This window comes from Antechinus flavipes, chromosome 3, assembly GCF_016432865.1.
Source record: "Antechinus flavipes isolate AdamAnt ecotype Samford, QLD, Australia chromosome 3, AdamAnt_v2, whole genome shotgun sequence".
NCBI classification, from domain to species: domain Eukaryota; kingdom Metazoa; phylum Chordata; class Mammalia; order Dasyuromorphia; family Dasyuridae; genus Antechinus; species Antechinus flavipes.
Genome location: NC_067400.1, coordinates 525090088 through 525111148, shown reverse-complemented (window position 1 = coordinate 525111148; position 21061 = coordinate 525090088). Strand labels below are relative to the sequence as shown.

Sequence of the window (21061 nt, the reverse complement as noted above, 5' to 3'; positions counted from 1 at the left end):
CCAAGATCCTTTCTTACAAGGGTATACTACTATTCTCCCAATCCCTCAGACTCACAATCTGTATGTCATACTCATGTTATAGTTAACCATTTGACTCCTACTTACTTCTTAGTCTGGCATATTAACTGTGTATAGTGAAATGCAATATTGTATATGGAATAGTGTGTTGGACTTGGAGTCAAGAGAAACTTGGATTTGAATCCCATCCCAGACATTTATTAGTTATTCAGTATTAGGCAAGTCTTGAACACAGGCAAGTATACAGATAGTGTTAGGGATCAGCACCATCTCACTGAAATAGTTGATCCAATTTCCAGAGGCTACCAGGGTAGCCACAACTTTCCCAGTCCCTGAGGACCCAATTTGCTTCTTTCCTTTGTTTCCCACTTTCTTTCCTCCATTTTTGTTAAAATCTACTGAAGGATGAAAGAAGTGGGTCTAGTGACTTGATTACCCTGTAGTTTTATCCCTTCATAGGAGCCATGGTCTGTGAGTCCTGTGACACTCCAGGACAATGGTGTCATGTGAGTAATTCAAGATCACTACTAGTTTATAGGATAACTTCAATGAGCTGATGATGATGATGATGATGATGATGATGATGATGAAAATGGCACAGAAATTGTGGGCTAGATGCTACTATATATATATGTTAGAGGGAAAATATTCACTTCAGTTCTAATCAATGGAGAAATAATTGATGTACAGAAAAGTTGTGTATGTCAATATTTCTGCCAGGATAATTAAATTGTCTACAATATAAGAAGGGTTCTGGTATAAAAGTAATTAAGACAATACATGTAAACCAGCCTCAGGGAAGAAAACTCATTTGGTGTAAGAAACCAATGTAGAGAATGACCACAAGCTTGTGCTATACAAGAAGTGAGTGGGAGCTGGGAAAATAAAATCTAGAGAAAAAAAACTATGGATCACAGATTTAGATGTAGAAGGGCAATACTTCATTATGCATAATGAGGAAACTGGGGATCAAGGTGAAATGATCTGTTCAAGATCACACAACTAGTAAGTGTCTGAGGTGGGACATCTTTTGCTATTGCCAAGGCCAGCACTCTATCCACTTGACATGTCCTGAAAGATTTCTTTAAGAACTAGAAAAGCTATCACCTAAATGAACTGGGAAAAATTGTCCAAAGTGGAGATATTAGACTCATCACTGCCCAATTCAGTGGTCCTGAACCAAATTAAAATGTAATTGGGAAATATTTAACAAAATAAATCAAAATACAGTATCATATAGATAATGGATATTTGTGATTTTATAATTCATTGTGAAGCCAATCAGGGATCTACTGCTCAAAATGCTTCAAAAAGGCAAATAAGAAAGAGGAGAAAGAGGGGGAATCTCCTAAAAATTAGAACTATCCAAGAGAAGAAAAGGCTACTATGAAGGTGATGAATTCCTTCCCTCTAGAAGTCTTCCAGGAAAGATTGAATGAGCACAATGGGAATATTGGTAAAGGAATTCTTATTCAGTCACTGCTTGGACTGGATGGTTTCAAAAATAAAGATGTGTATATCTTGGAAATATTGTAGGTTCAGTTCCAGAGCACCATAAGAAAATGAATATCACAATAAAGCAAGTCACATGAATTTTTTGGATCCTTAGTGCATATAAAAATTATGCCTCCTACACTGGAGTTTATTAAGTATATAACAGTATTATGTCTCAAAAGCAATGTATATACTTTAATTGAAAATACTTTATTACTAAAAAAAAAATGCTGACCATCATCTGAGCCTTTAGAGAGTCATAGTTTGTTTTTACTAGTGGAGAGTGTTGCCTTGATGTTAATGGCTGTTGACTGCTCAGGGTAGTAGTTGCTGAAGGTTGGGGTGACTGGCAATTTCTTAAAATAAGATAACAATGAAGTTTCCCATATTGATTGACTCTTCCTTTCACCTCAACCTTTAGAGGCCATTGTAGGGTTATTATCTAATTTCATTGTTGTGTCTCAGGGAATAGAGAGGCTCTAGAAGAAGAAGAAAGATTGGGGAACGGCTAGTCAATAGAGCAGTCAGAACATACACAACCTTAATTAATTTCACCATTTTATCTGGGATACGATTGCAGTACCCTAAAACAATTACAATAATTATGCCAAAGATTATTATAACAGCTATTAATAATAATGAAAGAGTTTGAAAAATTGTGGGAATTAACAAAATGTGGCACAGAGTCACTAGGTGAGTACATGCTATTGGAAAAATGATACAGATAGACTTATTTGATGTCAGGTTGCTACAGAACTTCAATTTATAAAAACCATAGTATCTGCAAAGTGCAATAAAATGAGTAAACTTATAATGGATGGGTTGATACATCATGATACTAAATTTCCCCTTCCCCATTCCCCGGAGGGGTATCAAGAATCATGGGAAAGCTCAAAACCATTTCCTCTGTTGCTACCAAGTTACTAAATCCACACACACATAGGCCATGTGATATATATATTTATATGCACATATTATTTTATGGATAAAATATATTAATATATATTTATATATTATCTAGATATATTATATATATAGGACTTTATGGTTTATAAATCACTTTTTATTTGTTTTCTCAATTGATCTTCAACACACTCTTATATGGTAGATGTTATTATTATAGCTATTTCACAGATAAAGAAAATAAGGCTTAGAAATGTTAAATGACTTATTGAGGATCATGCAAGTAAGTGACCAAGGCAAGATTTGAAATCAGAGCTTCAACGCTAACACTCCATCTCCTTAGCAGAACCTCAGTGAGCAGTGGACAATAATAACATTATATTTACAGATCCTTCCTGTCTGAATGCTACCTGTGACTCTCAGGCCTCTGTCCAAAGGGCAGAATGCCCACAGGCATTCACAGTATAGGCAGTTTAACAATAGCCATAGAGAGAGGATAACCAGTACTTAGGGAGCGAAATCCACTGACCAGTCCTAAAGGTGAAAGGGTCAGGAGACATTTTCCTGGACTCTTCCGAGTGACAGTTACCCTGCCATGCCCAAAGGCCTGCCATTAGCCACTTGTTTATGGCAGCTACAGCTCTGGGCAAGTTCTGGTGCTGTGGAAGACCAATGAATGCTCAAGAGTGGAGACAAATCTTTCCAGTCAGGTGCACTCTAGCTAGCACTGTCTGCGGGACATCCATGGCAAAGGCCTTCAAAGGTAATATGGAAGCTGGCAATTATCATGGGATAATGTGATACAGAAATAATTCAGTAAATAGGGGGAAAGGGCACAAGACAAAGGCTCCATTTCTGCTTCTTCCTCTACCTTACTATGTAGTAAGTCTTTCTCCATCTGTTTCTTCTTCTGTAAAGAGTTGTGCAAAAATATCTCTAAGATACCTTCTTACTCCCATTTATATTATAAGACACTGCCCAATTCTGACTTTTCCAATTTTGACATCTTACATTCTAAAGTCCTTTTCAACTCTAACATATTTTGGGTTCTAAGGACCCTTCTGGCTGTAACAGTTTAAGTTCTTAGATCCCTCCCAGCTCTGACTTTCTGTATACTAAGGACCCCTTCACCTCTCATTCTGTGTTCTAAGATTCCTCCCAGTTCTAACATTCTGTGTTCTAGGACCGCCTAGCCCCAACATTCTCTAAGATCTCTTCCAGCTTTGACACATCTTTGTTCCAGAGACCTCACCCAGTCTGACATTCAAGCTTTTAAGCTCACTTCTACCTTCTACCATTTGAGGTGTTGAAGATCCTCCCAGTTTTGACATTTTGTATTCCTATATCCCTTCCTGTTTGGTGACTCTGTGAAAGCAAATCATTGTGAACTGAATCAATCTCTTCAAATGACTTGAGAAGAAATAAATTTGAAAGTTATAGATATGAATGATAAAATTTTTTGGATAAAACAAAGGATGGAAGCTTAAACAAGACCACTTAGGCGAGGAATATGGCAAGCATATAAAAGACAACGCTAAAAAAAAGTCACTTCATAATGATTATATCAGTCATTCAACAAATATTTATTAAAAACCTATAAGTGCCAGGCATCTTGCTAAATATTGAGGATAGAAACAAAACCAATCTTTATTCTCAGGGGATTTAAATTCTAATAGGAGAGAGAAGATTTCTTCGTCTCTCAAGTCTCTCTATGTCTTTCTCTCTGTCTTAGTCTCTCTCTCTCTCTCTCTCTCTTTTTCTCTCTCATTCTTTCTATCTCTGTGTTTCTCTCTCTCTCTATATATATATATATATCTTTCTCTGTCTCTATTTTTCTGTCTCTCTGTATATGTATATATATATATATATATATATGTTTGCATATATACCTACATGTAAGTATATGCAGAATACATATGAGAAGAGCAGCGGGGGAAGGGAAGGAGATCAGGAAAGATTTCAATTAGAAGGTGGTACTTGAGCTGTGTCTTAAACGAAGAAAGACAGGAATCTGTTGTCAAGATGAATTGAAGGAGAGGAGCCAGATGGACAAAGACAAAGAAAGGCCAGATGCTTTCTGTGATAAGTTACTGATGCTTCTGTCTGCTATTAATTAAGGTTTCTCTGTGTACTAAGTAGAACCGCCACCCTCTGCTTTCTTGGCCTCTTTTCTTAGTTTCAGAAATAAAACGGTACACCACACGTGTGTAATACTTTCAAGTTTACATATAAAGTCTGCAGTTCGAGTGTTTCTGCCCCCATTTGACAGATGAGGAAACAGAGGCCATGAGGAGCCATTTCATGCTGGGCTTTCTCACTGAGGGCTCATGGACGGGGCTAGCTGCCCCTTTCTGATTCAGCCTTTCACAGGAGATTAGAAGGAGCCCTTTTACACCTTCCAGTACCATCCAGTTTATTCTATCCCTTCTGCTAATTTGTTTGATTAGGGGCTTGGAGCAGGAGCTAGCTAGGGGAGACCACCTGCTCTGCTGCCAGAGATGAGACTCAAGGCTTCCTGTGAAGCTTTTGCATGGTGTCATATTTCCTTACATCCCTTTTGATTGATGGCTGTTTATCTTCAGACATGTGGCTCTGAAATAAATCACTGCATTTGCCATCCCCTCACCAGGCTGTCCCAGCACAAGGGACTGCTCAAGCTGACTTGATTAATCAATCAGAGCTTCTGATTAAAGATCCTATTCATTAAAAATAAATTCAGGTAGAAGCGGAGTACTTAGGTGGTTGGGTACAATTCATGAGACATAAATCAAATGGCCTACCAGAAAGAGAAGCAGATTTGGGATTTGGGAACAGAGCCATAACTAGGATAGGGTGACTAGGGCTTTATCCCCCAGGGGGTCATAAGGATAATATATCTAGAGCTGAAAAGGAAGCTTAGAGGTCATCAGCCCCAAACCTCTCTTTTTAAAGATGATGAAACTGAAGCATCAAAAATTTGTGATTACTTATGTGGGGTCATACAGCCCATTTATAGCCAGGCCTTCTGAACTCCAAACTAATGCTTTCTCCTCTTCCTCTAATACCCCTTGTGCTCCTTCAGCAGATGGAAACTACTGAGCTTAGCACCTACTTAGCAAGTCAGGACTAGCCACAGCCACACCTTGGCCAACTGACCCCTCCCCATGACTTTCTCTCCCAGCATCAGTTTCCAAGGTTCCAGAGAGCTCTCTCTCTTTTCCTCAGAAGGTGGGATCCCAGATTCTGGGGTCTCTACCTCTACAAAGTTTTGTGTCCCAATGTCTACCCTGGTCCTCAGCAGCCAACTGAATTTGATTTAAGAATGTGAGAGCTAAGAGGGACTGTAGAACATGAAATGGGGATCTGGGAAGGCCTTAGGACACAGAATATGGGAACTGTTAGACCCCTCAGGACATGAAATGGAGAACTGGGAGGCCCTTAGAACACAGAATATGGGAACTGTTAGACCCCTCAGAACATGAAATGGGGAGCTGGGAGGCCCTTAGAACACAGAATTTGGGAACTATGTGAGTCCTCAGAACATGAAATGGGGAGCTGGGAGGGCTTTAGCGTACTTTTCAAATCCCTAGTTTTTTCAGAGGAGAAACTGAGATCTAATCAGGAAAAGTGATTGCACAAGATATCATAGCTAACTGATTTGTGGTCAAATCAGAATTAAAACTTAGACCTTCTGATTACTTCTCTAGAGCTCTTTACACTACTTCCAGAAATAAAAAAAATAAAAAACAGGTAGAATGGGTAAGCAAATTCATGTTTTACTAATCTTGACTTTGTCAAATGGATGGTATAGACCTATTCTCTAAGAATACGATTTGGAGCAGCTAGGTGGCACAGTGAATAGATCATGGGCCTGAACTTTGGAATACTCATCTTCCAAAGTTCAAATGTGTCCTCAGACACTTGCTGGATGTGTGACCCTTGGCAAGTCACTTTACCTCAATTTCCTGGTCTGTAAAATGAGCTGGAGAAGGAAATAGTAAACCACTCGAGTATCTTTGCTAGAAAACCCCAAATGGGATCATGAAGAGTTATTCAGAACAACTAGTTATGGGAAGCTTGTTGTAATCTCCTCAGTTGTTCTCTTCATGTTTAATAATAATAGCTAGCTTTATCACATATAGTTCTGTATAATAGCTATAATATACTAATGTAGCATATGATAATAGAATAGTATTATAACTACATAATGCTATTATTATATTGGTTAATACTATTATTATAGCTATATAATATATAGCGCTTAAGGCTTGTATAGCTCTTCACAGATATCATCTCATTATTATTATCATCACTTATTATCATTATTATTAATATTATACTTATTGCTGTTTACATGCTGTATCCCTCAATAGAATATAAAGTTCTTCAGAATAAAGACTCTGGTTTTTGTTTTTGTTTTTAATTTTTATATCCCTATTGCCTAAGGCAGTGCCTTAGGCATAGTAAGTTCTAAATAAATATCTTTAAATTGAATAGTATTCATGCAAGCATCCCCCTCCCACTACATCTACTCTTTTAGAGGACTTTATCAAGTAGTAAACACCTCCCAGTTTATATTCCGGGGAAAGCAGCTATATATTTGAAAGATTTATGATGCTATTTTGACCTACAAAGAACTAAAAACCATCTACCTTGTTTATAAAAAGCTTATAAAATTTTAGCCCTTACAGGAGTTGAGTAAATTTCAGAATATATTTTTGGCTACTTCCGAAGCTTCATGGTGACCAGTAGTAATTACAGACTACCACAGTTCCAGTTTGTGGATTCTGATTGCAGAATAGGACTTTTTTGTGGCTCAGTCAAGCATTGCAAGTGCATTTTGTCTTAATTACTCCTGAACAAGTATTCACAGTACCATAGACAAGATCTTAGAGCTGGGGGAGCCTACAGGTCATTTTGTCCTAGCCCCTGATGGGGAATCTTGCAGGAATCTTCTCTTTAATATCCCTGAAAAATGTTTCTCCAGCTTCTGCTTTTGAGAATGTCTAATATTGGAAACATCTTCTTATCCTTCCCCTTTCTTCCTTCCCCTTCTCTTTTTCCTTCTTCTCCTCCTTCTCCTCCTTATCCTCTTTTTCTTCTTCTCCTCCTTCCCCTTCCTCCTCCTCCTCCTCTTCCTTGTCCTCCTCTTCCTCCTCTTTCTTCTTTCTTTTTGCTTTCTTTTCTTCTTTCTTTCTTCTTCTTCTTTCTTTCTTTCTTCTCCTCCTTCTCCTTCCCCATTTCCTTCTTCTTTCTCATCTTTTTCTTCTTCCCCTCCTTCTTCTTCTCCTTTTACTCTTAAGATATGTCCATCAGGGTTTTAGGTTTCAGAGCTATCAATATCAACCTCAAAATGATTATCTGGACGGTTTCCCTATCATGCTAACTCAGTAGGGAGGCAGGGCAGCTTAGTTCTAAAAGCAGAATAACTGTAATGAGGACACCAGCCTATTTCTCTATCTAGTTTGTCCTTATGTAAAAGCTAGATAAAAAGGGGGAGGATCAGCACTTCCAGACCGGTGTTCCTACAATGTGCTTCTCCCATCGCCACAGAGCTGAAGGCCAGAAGGAGAGAGAACAGGAAAGCCAGAAGTCACTGGGGGGCTTGTCATGGAACACTTCAGACACAGAGTGACTGTGGGTGTGCTACTGGGTCATCTGTGTCTCTGGAAAATCTTTTGCTTTAGGCTTTGTGGTCAACAGCCTGAGGTCTTGAGCACTGTATAAACCAAAGGGCCGATTGAGGACAGCTGTCCTCCTAAGGCCAGTGACAGTCATTGCCTTGACAGCATCTTTTTAAGTCTTTATTCTTTTCGGTCCAGAGGTCACAGAACCCTGGCACTTAATACCCAGCTCCCTATCCCATTACTTTCCTGAGCCCAAAGGCTCTTAAGCAGTTTTTTGACCAGGTCTTCAACTCTTAAGCTCTGAGAGGAAAAAGGGTCATTAAGAGTCTATCTATTCAATCCCCATTATAACATCCTGACACAGTATCATCCAGGCACTACCTGGAACTCCCAAAATCTCACCGTCCTCCCTATCTGAACTGTTCTGCCTCCTTACCTCTGCCTCTTGGCTTCCTTCAGGCCTTAAATCCTACCTGCTGCAGGAGGCTTGCACTTTCCATTTGAGATTGTCCTACATTTATTTATCATGTTTATGTAATATATTTGGGTTTAGTTTACGCATGTGAGCTCCTTGAGGGAGCTTTTTTTTTTGTCTTTCCTTATATCCTGAATTATATTATGCCTAATAAATGCTTGCTGAATGACTAGTGGCTTCTACTTTAGGTTTTGTACCAACTAGGTGACCTTTGAGTAAGCTATTCAGCCTATCATCAAAATAAATGTTTACTGATTTACTCTTTGAATGAATGTTATTAGCTCAATCCTGCCATATTAAGAATGAGAAAACCGGAGACAGAGAACTGGCTTCCCATAAGTCATAAAGCTACTCATTGTCATAGCCCATTGTGTTGGGACAATTATAGGTGGTACAGTGGTTAGAGTACCTGACTTTGAGTCAGGAAGACCTCATTTCCTGAATGCAAATCCAGCCTCAGACGCTTACTAGTTGTGTGACCCTGAACAAGTCATTTAACTCTGTTTGCTTCAGTTTCCTCATCTGCAAAATGAGCCAGAGAAAGAAACAGCCAAATTCTCCAGTAGGTTAGTTAAGAAAACTTCAAATGGGGTCACAAAGAGTCAGACATGTCTAAAAAAACAATTGAATGTAGGGATGAGTCTGCTGAACCCTAGTCTTAGGCTCATATGATCTGGTGCTTGAAAGAGGCTTTGTATATAATACAGTGTTCTTCCTACTAATCGCGTGACTGTGATGTGAAGACATCTGCTGCATCATCCCTGAGTGTCTAGTCTGAAGGAATCTATTTTTCCTTGTCACATTTCTTTCCTCCAGATGTCTTCCTTCCACTCATGCTAAATGTCAAATGGAACATTGCCCATGCTCTGTTTGGTCATCAAAATAAATATTTACTGATTTACTCTTTGAATTGTAGAAAGAGCGGAACTGAGATAAATATTCCAGAGTAGAGGCAAAAGGCTTCTGCCTCCAGAAAAGAAAGAGGAAGAAGAGAGTGTGTGGAAAGGAAAGAAAGGCCAGCTAATCCAACAAAGATTTTATTGGGCACCTACTTTTCATTATTTGCTATTCACTGAAGATACCAAGAAAAAAAATGAAAGCATCCTTGGCTTTGGGGAGTTTACATTGTACCAGTGGAAGGGGTTATTATTGTTCAGTGGTATCTGACTCTTAGTCACTTCATTTGAGGTTTTCTGGGCAAAGACATTGGAGTGGCTTACCAATTCCTTGTCCAGCTCATTTTACAGATGGGGAAACTGAGGCAAATAAGGTTAAGTGATTTGCCCAGGGTCACACAGTTAATGTCAAAGACCAAATTTGACCTCAGAAAGATGAGACTTTCTACCTCCAGACCCAGCACTTTATCTACTGTACCACTAAGCTACCAAATGGAAGAGAAGGAGCAAAAATATAACATGTACTTAGATAAGTCAAAATACAAAGTAATTTCAAGAGGGAAAAAATGCCAGTGAATTGAACACTCATTAGGAGAATTAGTAAGGAAAAAAGGAGGAAGGAGAGAAAAAGAAAATAAAGTGAATTTTAAATGAATCTTCTCCCTTGGCCTCTGAAGAGTTTTTTAATTTTGATAATGGCAGAACCTTTGACTCCTGACTAGTATCTTTTGTGCTCAGATTCCTTAAAGAAAGAAGGGTGCTGATAATAATGGCCATCATGATATATCCAGGTTAAAAATAACTTCCATTCAAATAGTTAAGGTCTTCCTATGACCTAGGGGTGTGGTTTCTCAAAAATTCTGGTGTGGCCTACCATTCTGGAAGGCCTTAGCATGTATGTCCAGCATCTGCTGTCAGATGATCAGCTGAGGTATATTCAGAGAAGCTCACTACAAATTCAACCACAGAATTGCCAATATTTGAACTATATCAACTCTCAAAGACTCAATCTTTAACTGTAATATATGTTTTCAATCTATATCTTTGGAATTTAATTATTCATACTAAGGAAGTTATAGATATCATAATATTAAAAGGCTTAGAGATTAAAAATTCAAATATGTATTATTTAACCTAATCCTTTGCAACAGTCTTGTGAAATATTTATTATTGAATCATTTTTTCAGTTATGTCCAACTCTTCTTGACCTCATTTAGAGTTTTCTTTTTTATTTTAATTTATTTTTACAAAACAGAATAAGAAAAAAGAAAAATACAGAAGGAATACAAAACAAAACAAAGAGAAATTTGTCATGTACCCAGCAGAACATCAGGGAAGATTCAAAATAAGCAACAACAAATTACCAATTCAAGAAATTATGTGTTTATTAGTAAAAAAATATATTCAGGAATGTCCATCTTTTCTTTACTTCCTTATAAATTGTTCTTTTATTCTCTGCTACACACCTTTTTTACTTTATTCTTTTTAACCCCTTTCATCCCCCTACCACTCCCAATCAGTCTATACTTAAGAAAGCATAAATTTATGTATACATATGTAGATATATACATGCACACATATCCTACCTCCTCACATACCCATGTCTTTCCTATCCCTGCTGACTCTTTAATTAAATTCTGCTCCTAACTTGCCTTGCTATTACATAACCTCCCCCCACCCATGGATGCCTCCCTTGTCTTCTTTCCTCATCCTGTGCTTCCCATTCCGCCCATCCCTCCCCACTATTTCTTTATAGATTGTGGAAGGTGCTATACCCTTCATAGTATATATGTAGTATTGCCTATTGAACCCATTCCTGTTATGAATAGGTTTTCAGAAGTACAAGCCTTCCTTCCCCTATAATACCTATGTGTCCATTATTCCTCAGTACCTCATTTGTATAACATAATTATTATTTTACCTTAATTCTGCCCCAATCTTTCTTTTGAGCTCCCTATTATTGTCAATCTTAAAATATATACATTTCCCATGTTAAAAAAAAAGTCCATGTTGAATTTCTTGAAATTGATCTTTGATATTGGCACTTATTTGTTAAACTTGCTATTAAGTTGGGGTTTGGCTGATAGAAAATCTGCAAGTTCATTGAATGTCCATTTTTCTCTTTCAATATTATAAATAATTTTGCTGGATATGATATTTTTGTCCACTAGCCTAGTTCTTTTGATTGTTGATAGATACGATTCCAGGACCTACAGTCTTTTATTGTGGCTAATAAGTTCTGTACAATTCTAATTGTAGTTCCGGTATATTTGAATTTTTTTTATTGTTTCTTGCACAATATTCTCTTTGATCTGAGATTTTTAAAATTTGGCAATAATATCCCTATGTGTTTTCCACAAAGGGTCTCATTAAGGTAGTGTTTGGTGGATTTTTTCTATTTCTACTTTCCCTTCATGCTCTATCATTGCAGGACAATTTTCTTGGATTATTTCTTGCATTATTGTCTCAAGGTACTTTTTTTGGTCACAACTTGCAAGTAGTCCAATTATCTTACATTTTCTCTTCTTGATCTGTTCTCCAGATCTATCATTATCCTTATAAGATGTTTCACATTCTGTTCTAATTTTTCCCCCTTTTATAAACTATTTTGTTATTTTTTGGTCTCTCATAGCTTTATTGTCTTTCCTTTACCAAATTCTATTTTTCAAAGAGTTATTTTCATCTTTGAGACTCTGGACTTCCTTTTCTTGTTGATTAACTTTTTTTCATCATCTTGTTTTTCTTGGATGGCTTTTATTTTATTTTATTTTTTAGTTTTTCCTCACTGTCTCTCATTTGATTTTTAAATTCATTTTTCAGTTCATCCATAAATTCTCTGGGCAGGAGCCATTGTATGTTAATCTTTGGGATAGAAAAACCTGTTTTTACTTCAGTGTCCTCCTCTGAAGATGAACTCTGCTCTTCCCAGTTCCCATAGTATATTTATATGGTGAGGTTTTTTTCTTCTTTGCCCATTCTTTTTTTATTGTTGTTTTTAGTAAAAAGTATTAGTGTAAGTACCTCTAATCATCTGGTAGGATGCCTCAAGCTTCCCTTCTGCTCTCCCTCTGACCAGGAACCCAAACCAAGAGCTCCATTCTCCTGCAAGTGTCCACAGCCCCAGCGTCCCTGACCCACTGCTTCTGCACTCACCAGGTGCTGGTTCCTTCTCACCCAGAGCTGCATCTCGGCAGCACAGCTGGACCTGACCTTCCCAATCAGCCAAGGTTCAATCTGTCTTCCCAGACTCAAACCCCCACTCCACAATCCAGGAAGTGGAAGTCTCTGTGACTTTCCTGCTGAGGCTCCAGCCATACCCAGTGAATCCCGAAGCTCCCCACTTGGTGTTTTTGTGGAGCTAGCCAGGAGGATTCTGTACTTCACATGAGTTAATCCCAGCCCTGGGTCTTTCTTCAGATCTTGGGCTGTGCCAGGAGGGCCCCTGTTCTGCCCCAAGTCTTTTTGATTTGTTACCAGTCTATGTTCACCCTGAGGCACAAATTTGTTCTATTTGTGGGGAAATCTGAAGAGCTTGAAATTTACCAACCTACTCCACCATCTTTCCAGAATCCCTCATTTGGGGTTTTCTTGGCAAATATATTGACATTTCCTTCTCCAGATCATTTTATAGGTGACAAAACTGAGGCAAACAGGTTTAAATGCCTTGCCCAGAATCCCACAGCTGCTGAGTGTATGAGGCCACATTTAAACTCAGGAAGTTGAATCTTCCTGACTCTAGACCCAGCACTCTATCTACTCAATCACCAAGCTGCTCCTATCAAATAGTAGGGAAGAACTATTCTTTCCATCCATCACCCAGGTGATGAAATGGATTCTTAGAGTTGTTCAAATACTTGATTCAGGTCTAGTTTGGCATCTAGAATAGAGTTCTTAATCTGGATTCTGTATTATTATTTTTTTTTAATATTTTGATAACTATTGCAGTATAATTAGTTACCTTTCTAATCGTGTATATTTTGTTCTATACATTTAAAAATATTCTGGGAAGAAATCCACAGGCATCATCAGGCTTCCAAAGACATCCCAAACCTAATAATGGTTAAGAATTTAAACCCATTTCTTTTGACTCCATTTCTGTCTCTTTAATGATAACAAAAAGTTCTCAGCTTACTTACTATTAAATGAACCTGGGCAGAATAACTCTGCCTAAGCTTTGAAACAAAGATTTGAGACAAGTGTATAACTTCTTTGAGTATAATCAGAGATCTTTTGGGAACCTTAAAAGCAATTTCTTTAATTAAAACTTTGAAACTGTGAACATAAATTTTCCTAAAGTAGACTGCTATATTTTTTTCTGACACTTATCTTTAATATTATGGCTGCATTTACAAAAAAAAAAAACAAAGTTACTTGGTTCTCAAGTATACATGTTGTTGCCTAAGTGTGGTGGTGCAGGCCTATGATCCCTGCTGCTAGGGAAAAGTAAGGCTAGTGGATCGCTTGAGCTCAGGAGTTCTGAGCTATAGTAAAACTAGACAGGACTCTACACTAAATCTGGGACCAATATGATAAATCCACAGGAGCTGCAGGGTCATGATGCTGCCTAATGAAAGATAAATTGGCCTGGGTAGGAAACAGAGTGGCTCAAAGATTTGTACTGCTCAATAATGGTGTTGGGCCTTGAGAAATAACTGTCTGTTCATCATGAATAAATTAGAAATACCGAATCTCAAAAGAAAAATAATTTTTTGTAAAAGTGTGAGTTATCTTTGTTATCCTTTTTTATGCTTGTTTTAAAACCAAATCATAACATTTGCTACTCTCCCTCTGAAGCAGCAAAGTACAATGGTCAATGTATTAAGTTTAAAAGACCCAGCTTCTGCCATTAACTGACTCCCTGGGTCACTCCAGGCAAGTCCCTTCCTTCTGCCTTTTCTGCTTACCTGTGTAATGAGAGTATTTGATTAGATCATTGCGAAGGTCTCTGCCAGCTCTAAAAGTATATTTCTAAATTCTGAATTTCCTCCCAGTTTTATCCTTATGTTCTCCTGTTCTGTGTTTAAAGATCCTTGCAACTATTAAAATCTATATTCTCAGTTCTAAAATTGTGTATTCTAAGGTCCCTTGTGGTTCCTGGATTCTGTGTTCTCCTTCTACAGTACTATGTTCTACGGTCATTTCTGGCTCTAATAGTCTGTGTTCTCCACATTAATCATCCAGATCTGCATTGCTATGTTTGGAGCTCTAACAGCATCCTGAGTAACTCACTGTGTAAAGCACACCTTTGGAACCCTTCTCCTGGAATGAGCTCACGCTGATTCTCTTGTTTCTCCCCTACAGAAGAGTCAGATTTGATTGTTGGGAGGACTCTGTTTTTGGATGCTGAAAATCGTCCAGTGGGCGCCATGGATGTGAAGGAAAGGAAGCCGTACCGTTCCCTGACCAGGCGCCGGGACACTGAACGCCGCTATACCAGCTCCTCGGCAGAAAGCGAAGAGGGCAAAGTGCCCCAAAAGTCCTACAGCTCCAGTGAGACACTGAAGGCCTACGACCAAGATGCCCGCCTAACTTATGGCAGCCGGGTCAAAGATATGGTGCACCAGGAGGCAGATGAGTTCTGCCGAGGAGGTGAGCACATTATGGCCAAGTTTAATATCCTCCAGCCTGGGAGGAAAGAAGGGAGCCAAAAAGTGGCAAGACACCACAAATATGGCCAGTAAGGTCCTTCTCTTTGTTAGGTTCTATGGGACACACAAGAGAATGATAAGCTTTTGTTCTGGGTCTCTACCATTGGGCAGAAAGAAGGCCAGCCTTCTGGCCATCACAAGACCTGGAGCTAGCCACCTTCTGGGAAAGCAGGACTCCTGCATATGAGACAGATGGAAAGTAATGCAAGGTGATAATAATAATAAGTATTCACATTATTCTAATACTCAAAGGTTTACAAGAGAAACAGCCATCCACAGTAAATAGAACTGGCAAAATCTGGGCAATCTGGGTTTGTGTCCTGCCTCTTACTACTGCCTACTCCATTACCCTGGACAATTCACTTAGATACTTTCTCAATGATCTTAGGCAGCTTTTTAAACTATAAATTATGGGGCCAGCTAGGTGATGCAGTAGATAGAGCTCTGTCTCTGGAGTCAGGAGAACCTCAATTCAAATAAGGCCTCCAGAACCTACAAGCTGTATGCCCCTGGGCAAGTCACTTAACCCAATTGCCTTCAAAATTTTAAAAAACACACTTTAAAAAACTACTATAAATTGTGAAATTTCTGCCTGCCAATTTATATTGGAAACTTCCTTACTGGAAACTCCCTGTATCTATGAAGTCATAGCTATGGAGAGAGAAAGACAGAGAGAGGGAGGAGAGAAAGAGACAGACACAGAGGCATAGAAACACAGAGAGACAGAGAGAAGAGATAAACACAGAGGCACAGAGATAGAAACAGATGATGGACAGAGAGACAAAGATAGAGACAGAGACAGAAAAGGAAGGAAGGGAAAGGAAAAGAGAAAGGAAGGAAGGAAGGAAGGAAGGAAGGAAGGAAGGAAGGAAGGAAGGAAGGAAGAAAGAAAGAAAGAAAGAAAGAAAGAAAGAAAGAAGAAAGAAAGAAAGAAAGAAAGAAAGAAAGAAAGAAAAAAGAGATAGAGAGAAAAAGAAAGAAAAAGAGAAAGAAAGAAGAGAGAGAGAGAAAGAAAAAGAAAAAGAAAGAAAGGAAAGAAGGAAGGAAGGAAGGAAAGAAGGAAGGAAGCAAGGGGGGGAAGGATTTCCTTCATAGCAACTCTTTAAATTAGGGAAATAGACAAAAATATTCTCACTTTAAACTTGAGTTTTCTGAGCCTCAAAGAGGCAGAGCCTTAGCCAGGACCACATGCCTAGTATCATAAAACTTGATTTTCGTTTTTTCCCCTATGTCCCCTATTGGTCTTCCAATTGCAAATTAACTGAAAGCCTACATTTTACTCATCACACAACATAAGTGAATGGATGTCTCCTTGCCAGACTGCTTCTAGTTTTCACATTCTATGTCCTAAAGTTTCTTCCAGCTCTGACATTTCATACTCTATCCTCCATTCCAGGTCTAATACTCATATTTTAAGGTCCCTTCCAACTCTAAAGTTCTATAATTCCTCAGAGATGAATTCAATTTGGACATAAGACTACAGACTATTTACTTATCAAGAACAGCATTTTGTATTCTAAACAGTTTCTTCTCATTTGATTCCAGAGTGTAAATAACAATTTGTTTCACCAGGAATGAGGAGATTGTTTCTATCACCTCAATCCTAGGTGAAGGTTTTCAGGGAATCATCCCACTCTCTACCACAGTACATTTGGTAACTAATGGCTCTCAGCTAGCCAAGGTCAGAGCCCAGATTCCTTCTGGACACCAAGAAACTGAGAAGTAATCACTAGCCTACACAAGAGTCCAACCCAAGCTCCTGGTTTCCTTAGCCTCCTGTTCTGACAAAGAGGTAATGGGCCAGGATGAAAAGGGAGCAGTTTCCTGGGAAAAGACAGAAAGGGCCAAAGAGCAAACTGGCCACAAAAAAACATTTCCAATTTGAAAGAATAAATTCCCTAAACAAACAAGTCAGCTCATATATTGGAAGAGTCTTAGCTAGGCCGCCAGAAACCAGAATGATTCAAGTCAGCATAGTAAAAAATAGATGCCCATTAAAAAGTCTCCAATATTTATTGTCTTCCTTCTATTGACTCATATTCCTCCAGCTTAAAAGGGTATGTGGGGCAGGCCGTATGGAAATCGATGTTGCTCGGGTTTTTTATGGCAAATAAATTTGATTTTCCGTTAACTGTAGCATTCATTTTTCATAATTTATGAGCTGTCTCTCCTGAGGAGGGTCGTGGCCAGCTGTATATTGACATGTGGGATAGGGTAGCCAAAGCAGTTTGGCAGAGTGAGAAGATTGCTGGATCAGGTGTCAAGCGACTTCACTGCCAGCCTCGGCTCGTTGGGGCAAGATGCTTCACCTGAGACTCAGTTTACTCTGCTGTAAAATGAAGGGATTGCACTGAGTGATTTTTAAGGTCTGTTCAAGTCCTTTTGCTTTTCCACATAAGATCCTTTTAGGTGCTTAGCATTCTATACAACTGCGATTATTTCTGATGATCAGTAGAAGGATTTAGAATTCAATGAGATGAGGAGGGCAGCATATAAAAATATGAGCTGTTCTGGCTACATATGGCCCCTTTCCTCAGAAGGAAACATGTAGATATACATATAAATACACACACACACATATATATACATTTATGTATATGTAAATAGGTATATATATACATATTTCTACACATACATTTATATGTGTATATGTATAAATATACACACACATTGAAAGAAGTACCAAACCCATAAGAACAAAACATGAAAGAAATCTTCACCTTGCTGGTCATCCCTACTTCTAACTGGTAGATTAATAGGTTCATGGAATGGGGAAGGAAAAAAGCATTTGTCTAGAACTATGTGCCAAGCACTGTTCAAAGCATTTTTATTTAAAAAAAAGACAACAACAACAACAACAAAAAAAAAAAAAACCCAGCTAATTTGATCCTCCCAACAACCTATCAGGTAAATGTTATTATTATTCCCATTTTACAGGTCTGGAAACAAGCAGACAGAGAAGTGACTTGTTCAGGGTCACACAGTTCATAAATGTCTGAAGTTGGGTCATTCTGACTCGGGATACAACATACCTCAGCTATGTGGAGTGAAGGGGTTTCTTTTTCTATGAATAAAGTGTTTACATATAACTTGTAATTCTGGAGTGTAAGGAAATATACCCCAAGTGGTCAGTGGGGTCAGTCCCCAAATCCAGCAAAGCTGACCAGCTCCTGATTGAGTGTGAGTGGTAAATGGATCAGGATCACAGAAAGAGAATGAGTCGGAACCTGTAACTTGTTCCAGTTACCACAGATGTATTTTCACTATATATCCTTTTTAAATGTTGCAAATTATAGATAAGATCCCTGAAAATCAACCAATCATGTAACACACATTTATGAGTAATTTGCTAGTTATTTGCACATATGAAACAGTTCCTGCCCTGAAGGAGTTCCCATTCTAATGGCATATGCTGTGTTTCTCTACTTCAGATCTGGAAGCTCATTAACATACCTCACACTTGGGTTCCTAACATGGGGAGAGAGAAGAGCCAGCTATTAATAGAGAGACCACGTTTTTGGCAGTCCTCTCCAAATAAAGGGTTCCTGCAAGAAACATAAAATCATAGACTTGGGACCAGACAGAAGCTTAGAAGTCATTGAGTGCAACTCTTCCATTTTCCATATGAGGAAACTGAGACTTAGCTAAATTAAAAGACTTGCCCAAGATCAAATAGATAGTAGGTGTCCGCCCCAAAATTCAGGCCTGAAGCAAATTAGTTGCAGAGCCATAAAAACTGGGGCCTCTGATCCTCAGGGCAATACTCTTTGTACTAGGGCACTCAGCATTCTTTCTTGAAAAGCAGAGGAGATCCAGTCCCCAGGCTTACATGTGGCTTCTCTCCACTGGCAGATATTCTCTCATCTTCATCACCATCAATTAATCCGTAGGCCTTTATTGAGAATATGTTCTGCACATGGTCTTATTTTTGATCTTTTGGGAGATGCAAATAAATCTAAGACATGGTTCCTGTCTTTAAGAAATGCAGTCTTGCTGGAGAGAAAAGACAAGCACAGTTGGGGAAAATACCTAACAGTGGAATTTGGAATTTGAAAATCACATGTGGTTTGACTGGGTTCTCTGATTCTGACCAAAACGATCTTTCTGTTACCTCAGTCCTCCTCCTAGAATACTTCCCCTGACAGAAACCCAGTAAGTTCCCAAGGATACAGAAACCTTGTAAATGAGTGTCCTTTCTATGATCATTTGTTATGGGTAAACCATCAGTCAGGAGAGACTGACAGGCCCAGCTAAATAGAAGACAAAAGGAACCCTGTCCTCCAACTGGGAAGGTGAGAACAGTGAATACTAGTAAGGTGAAGTAAGACTTTCTGTGAGTTAGCTCACCAAGAACACAAGAGAGCTTGTGCATGGGTTAAGTCTAAAGGCAAAGGGAGAGAGAGGGAGAAAAGAAAAAAGAGAGGAAAGGGGAAAGAGAGAGGGAGGAAGGACAGAAAAAGGGAGGGAGGGAAAGAAGGAAGGAAGGAAGAAAAAGAAAGGAAGGAAAGAATGAAGGAAGGAAGGGAGGGAGAGAAAGGGAAGGGAAGGGAAGGAAACAGGGAAGAAAGGAAGGAAGGAAGGAAAGAAAGGACATTTTATTAAGCTCTTTGTGCATTTTTGTTTTTCAGTTAATCAGTGGCACAGTGGCTCCTACACATTAGGTGCTTAATAAATTTTTGTGGTATTGTTATAAAAGCATCAGTCATAAGATCATATACTAAACCTGGAAGGCATTGTAGAGGTAATCAAGTCCAGCTCTTCATTTTCAGTTGAGGAAAATGAGCATAAGTTACTTCTTCAAAGTCACACTGATAAGAAGTGGCAAAACTTTGATTTGATTCCAGGATCTCTTCACGGTCCAGCACTACTTCCAGTATCTGTAGCCTTTCCGATTGTACTTGCTAGGTCTCAGATTAAAGCCAGCTAAGGTAACACCATAGTGTATACAATGCTGGGCCTAGAGTCAGGAGGACATATAATCCTGAGTTCGAATCTGGCCCCAGACTTTCTAGCTATGTGGTCCTGGGCAAGTCACTTTACCTTATTTGTTTCAGTTTTTTCATCCGTAAATGAGCTGGAGAGGAATGGCAAACCACCCTACATTATCTTTGCCAAATAAACCCCAAATGGGGTCACAAAGACTTGGACACAAGTGAAATGACTAAACAACAACAACAAGGTCCCCAGTAGTACAATAATGAATCCCCTTAAGTCCATTCCAAGTATATCCTACTCTTCCAAGTCATAGTTATGTCACACATGCTAATTATTCCAGCCCAATGGAAACATGCAGTGTGAATTTGAATAATGAGACTTTTTCAGATTTATGAATTGCACTAATCAGGATCAACTAGCATAGCGTATTGTTTAAGTTCACCTGAAAAGGAAACAAGTCCTAGAAAATCAGACCCAGTGAGTTGCTTTATCAGAGAGAAAAAAAAAAAAAAAAAGCTTAAGCTTGCTGAAATTAAGTATGGGAAAGAATCAGTATAGAACTGAGTTTGAGAACGGAGGTTTTTCGTTAGTCCAAGGATGAAAACAGGCTGCAGTTGGAATGTTGGACAAAGGACTCTGGGTTACTTCAGGAATGAGTAATTCCTTATGGTGAGAGATATTCAGGCACAAGTTGTGGAATCAACTTTGAAGTATTTGTGTAATAAGATAAAATTTTAAATTATATAATAAGAGAAATAAAGAGGAAAATGTTCATTGTGCCCCTACTGTGTGTCAGACCCTATATGCGAAGTCCTTTACATTTGTTATTTTGTTTGATCCTCACAAAATTCCTGGGAAATAGGTGCTTTTTTCCCCATTTTACCACTGGGAAAACTGAGGTAGGTAGAGAGGTAAAGTGCTTAGTGTCACATATCTAGGAAGTGTCTGTGTTAAATATATTTACCAAATACATATTTGAACTCAGATCTTTCTGTCTTTAGATCCAGTACTCTGTGCCATTAACTACCTTTAGCCAAGGAAAGCTGACATAGCTTTTAAGGTTATTCTAACATTAGTATTCCATGA

The 21061-nt window shown here is 38.6% G+C and overlaps 1 protein-coding gene across 1 annotated transcript in view; it reads left to right on the top strand.

Moving 5' to 3' along the window:
• TENM4 (teneurin transmembrane protein 4) overlaps positions 1–21061 on the top strand; it is a 1176249-nt gene that overhangs the window by 526412 nt on the left and 628776 nt on the right. Inside the window, exon 4 of the mRNA XM_051987214.1 lies at positions 14694–14981. Coding sequence (XP_051843174.1) covers positions 14694–14981 — 288 coding nt within the window. The remainder of the gene's footprint in view (positions 1–14693; positions 14982–21061) is intronic.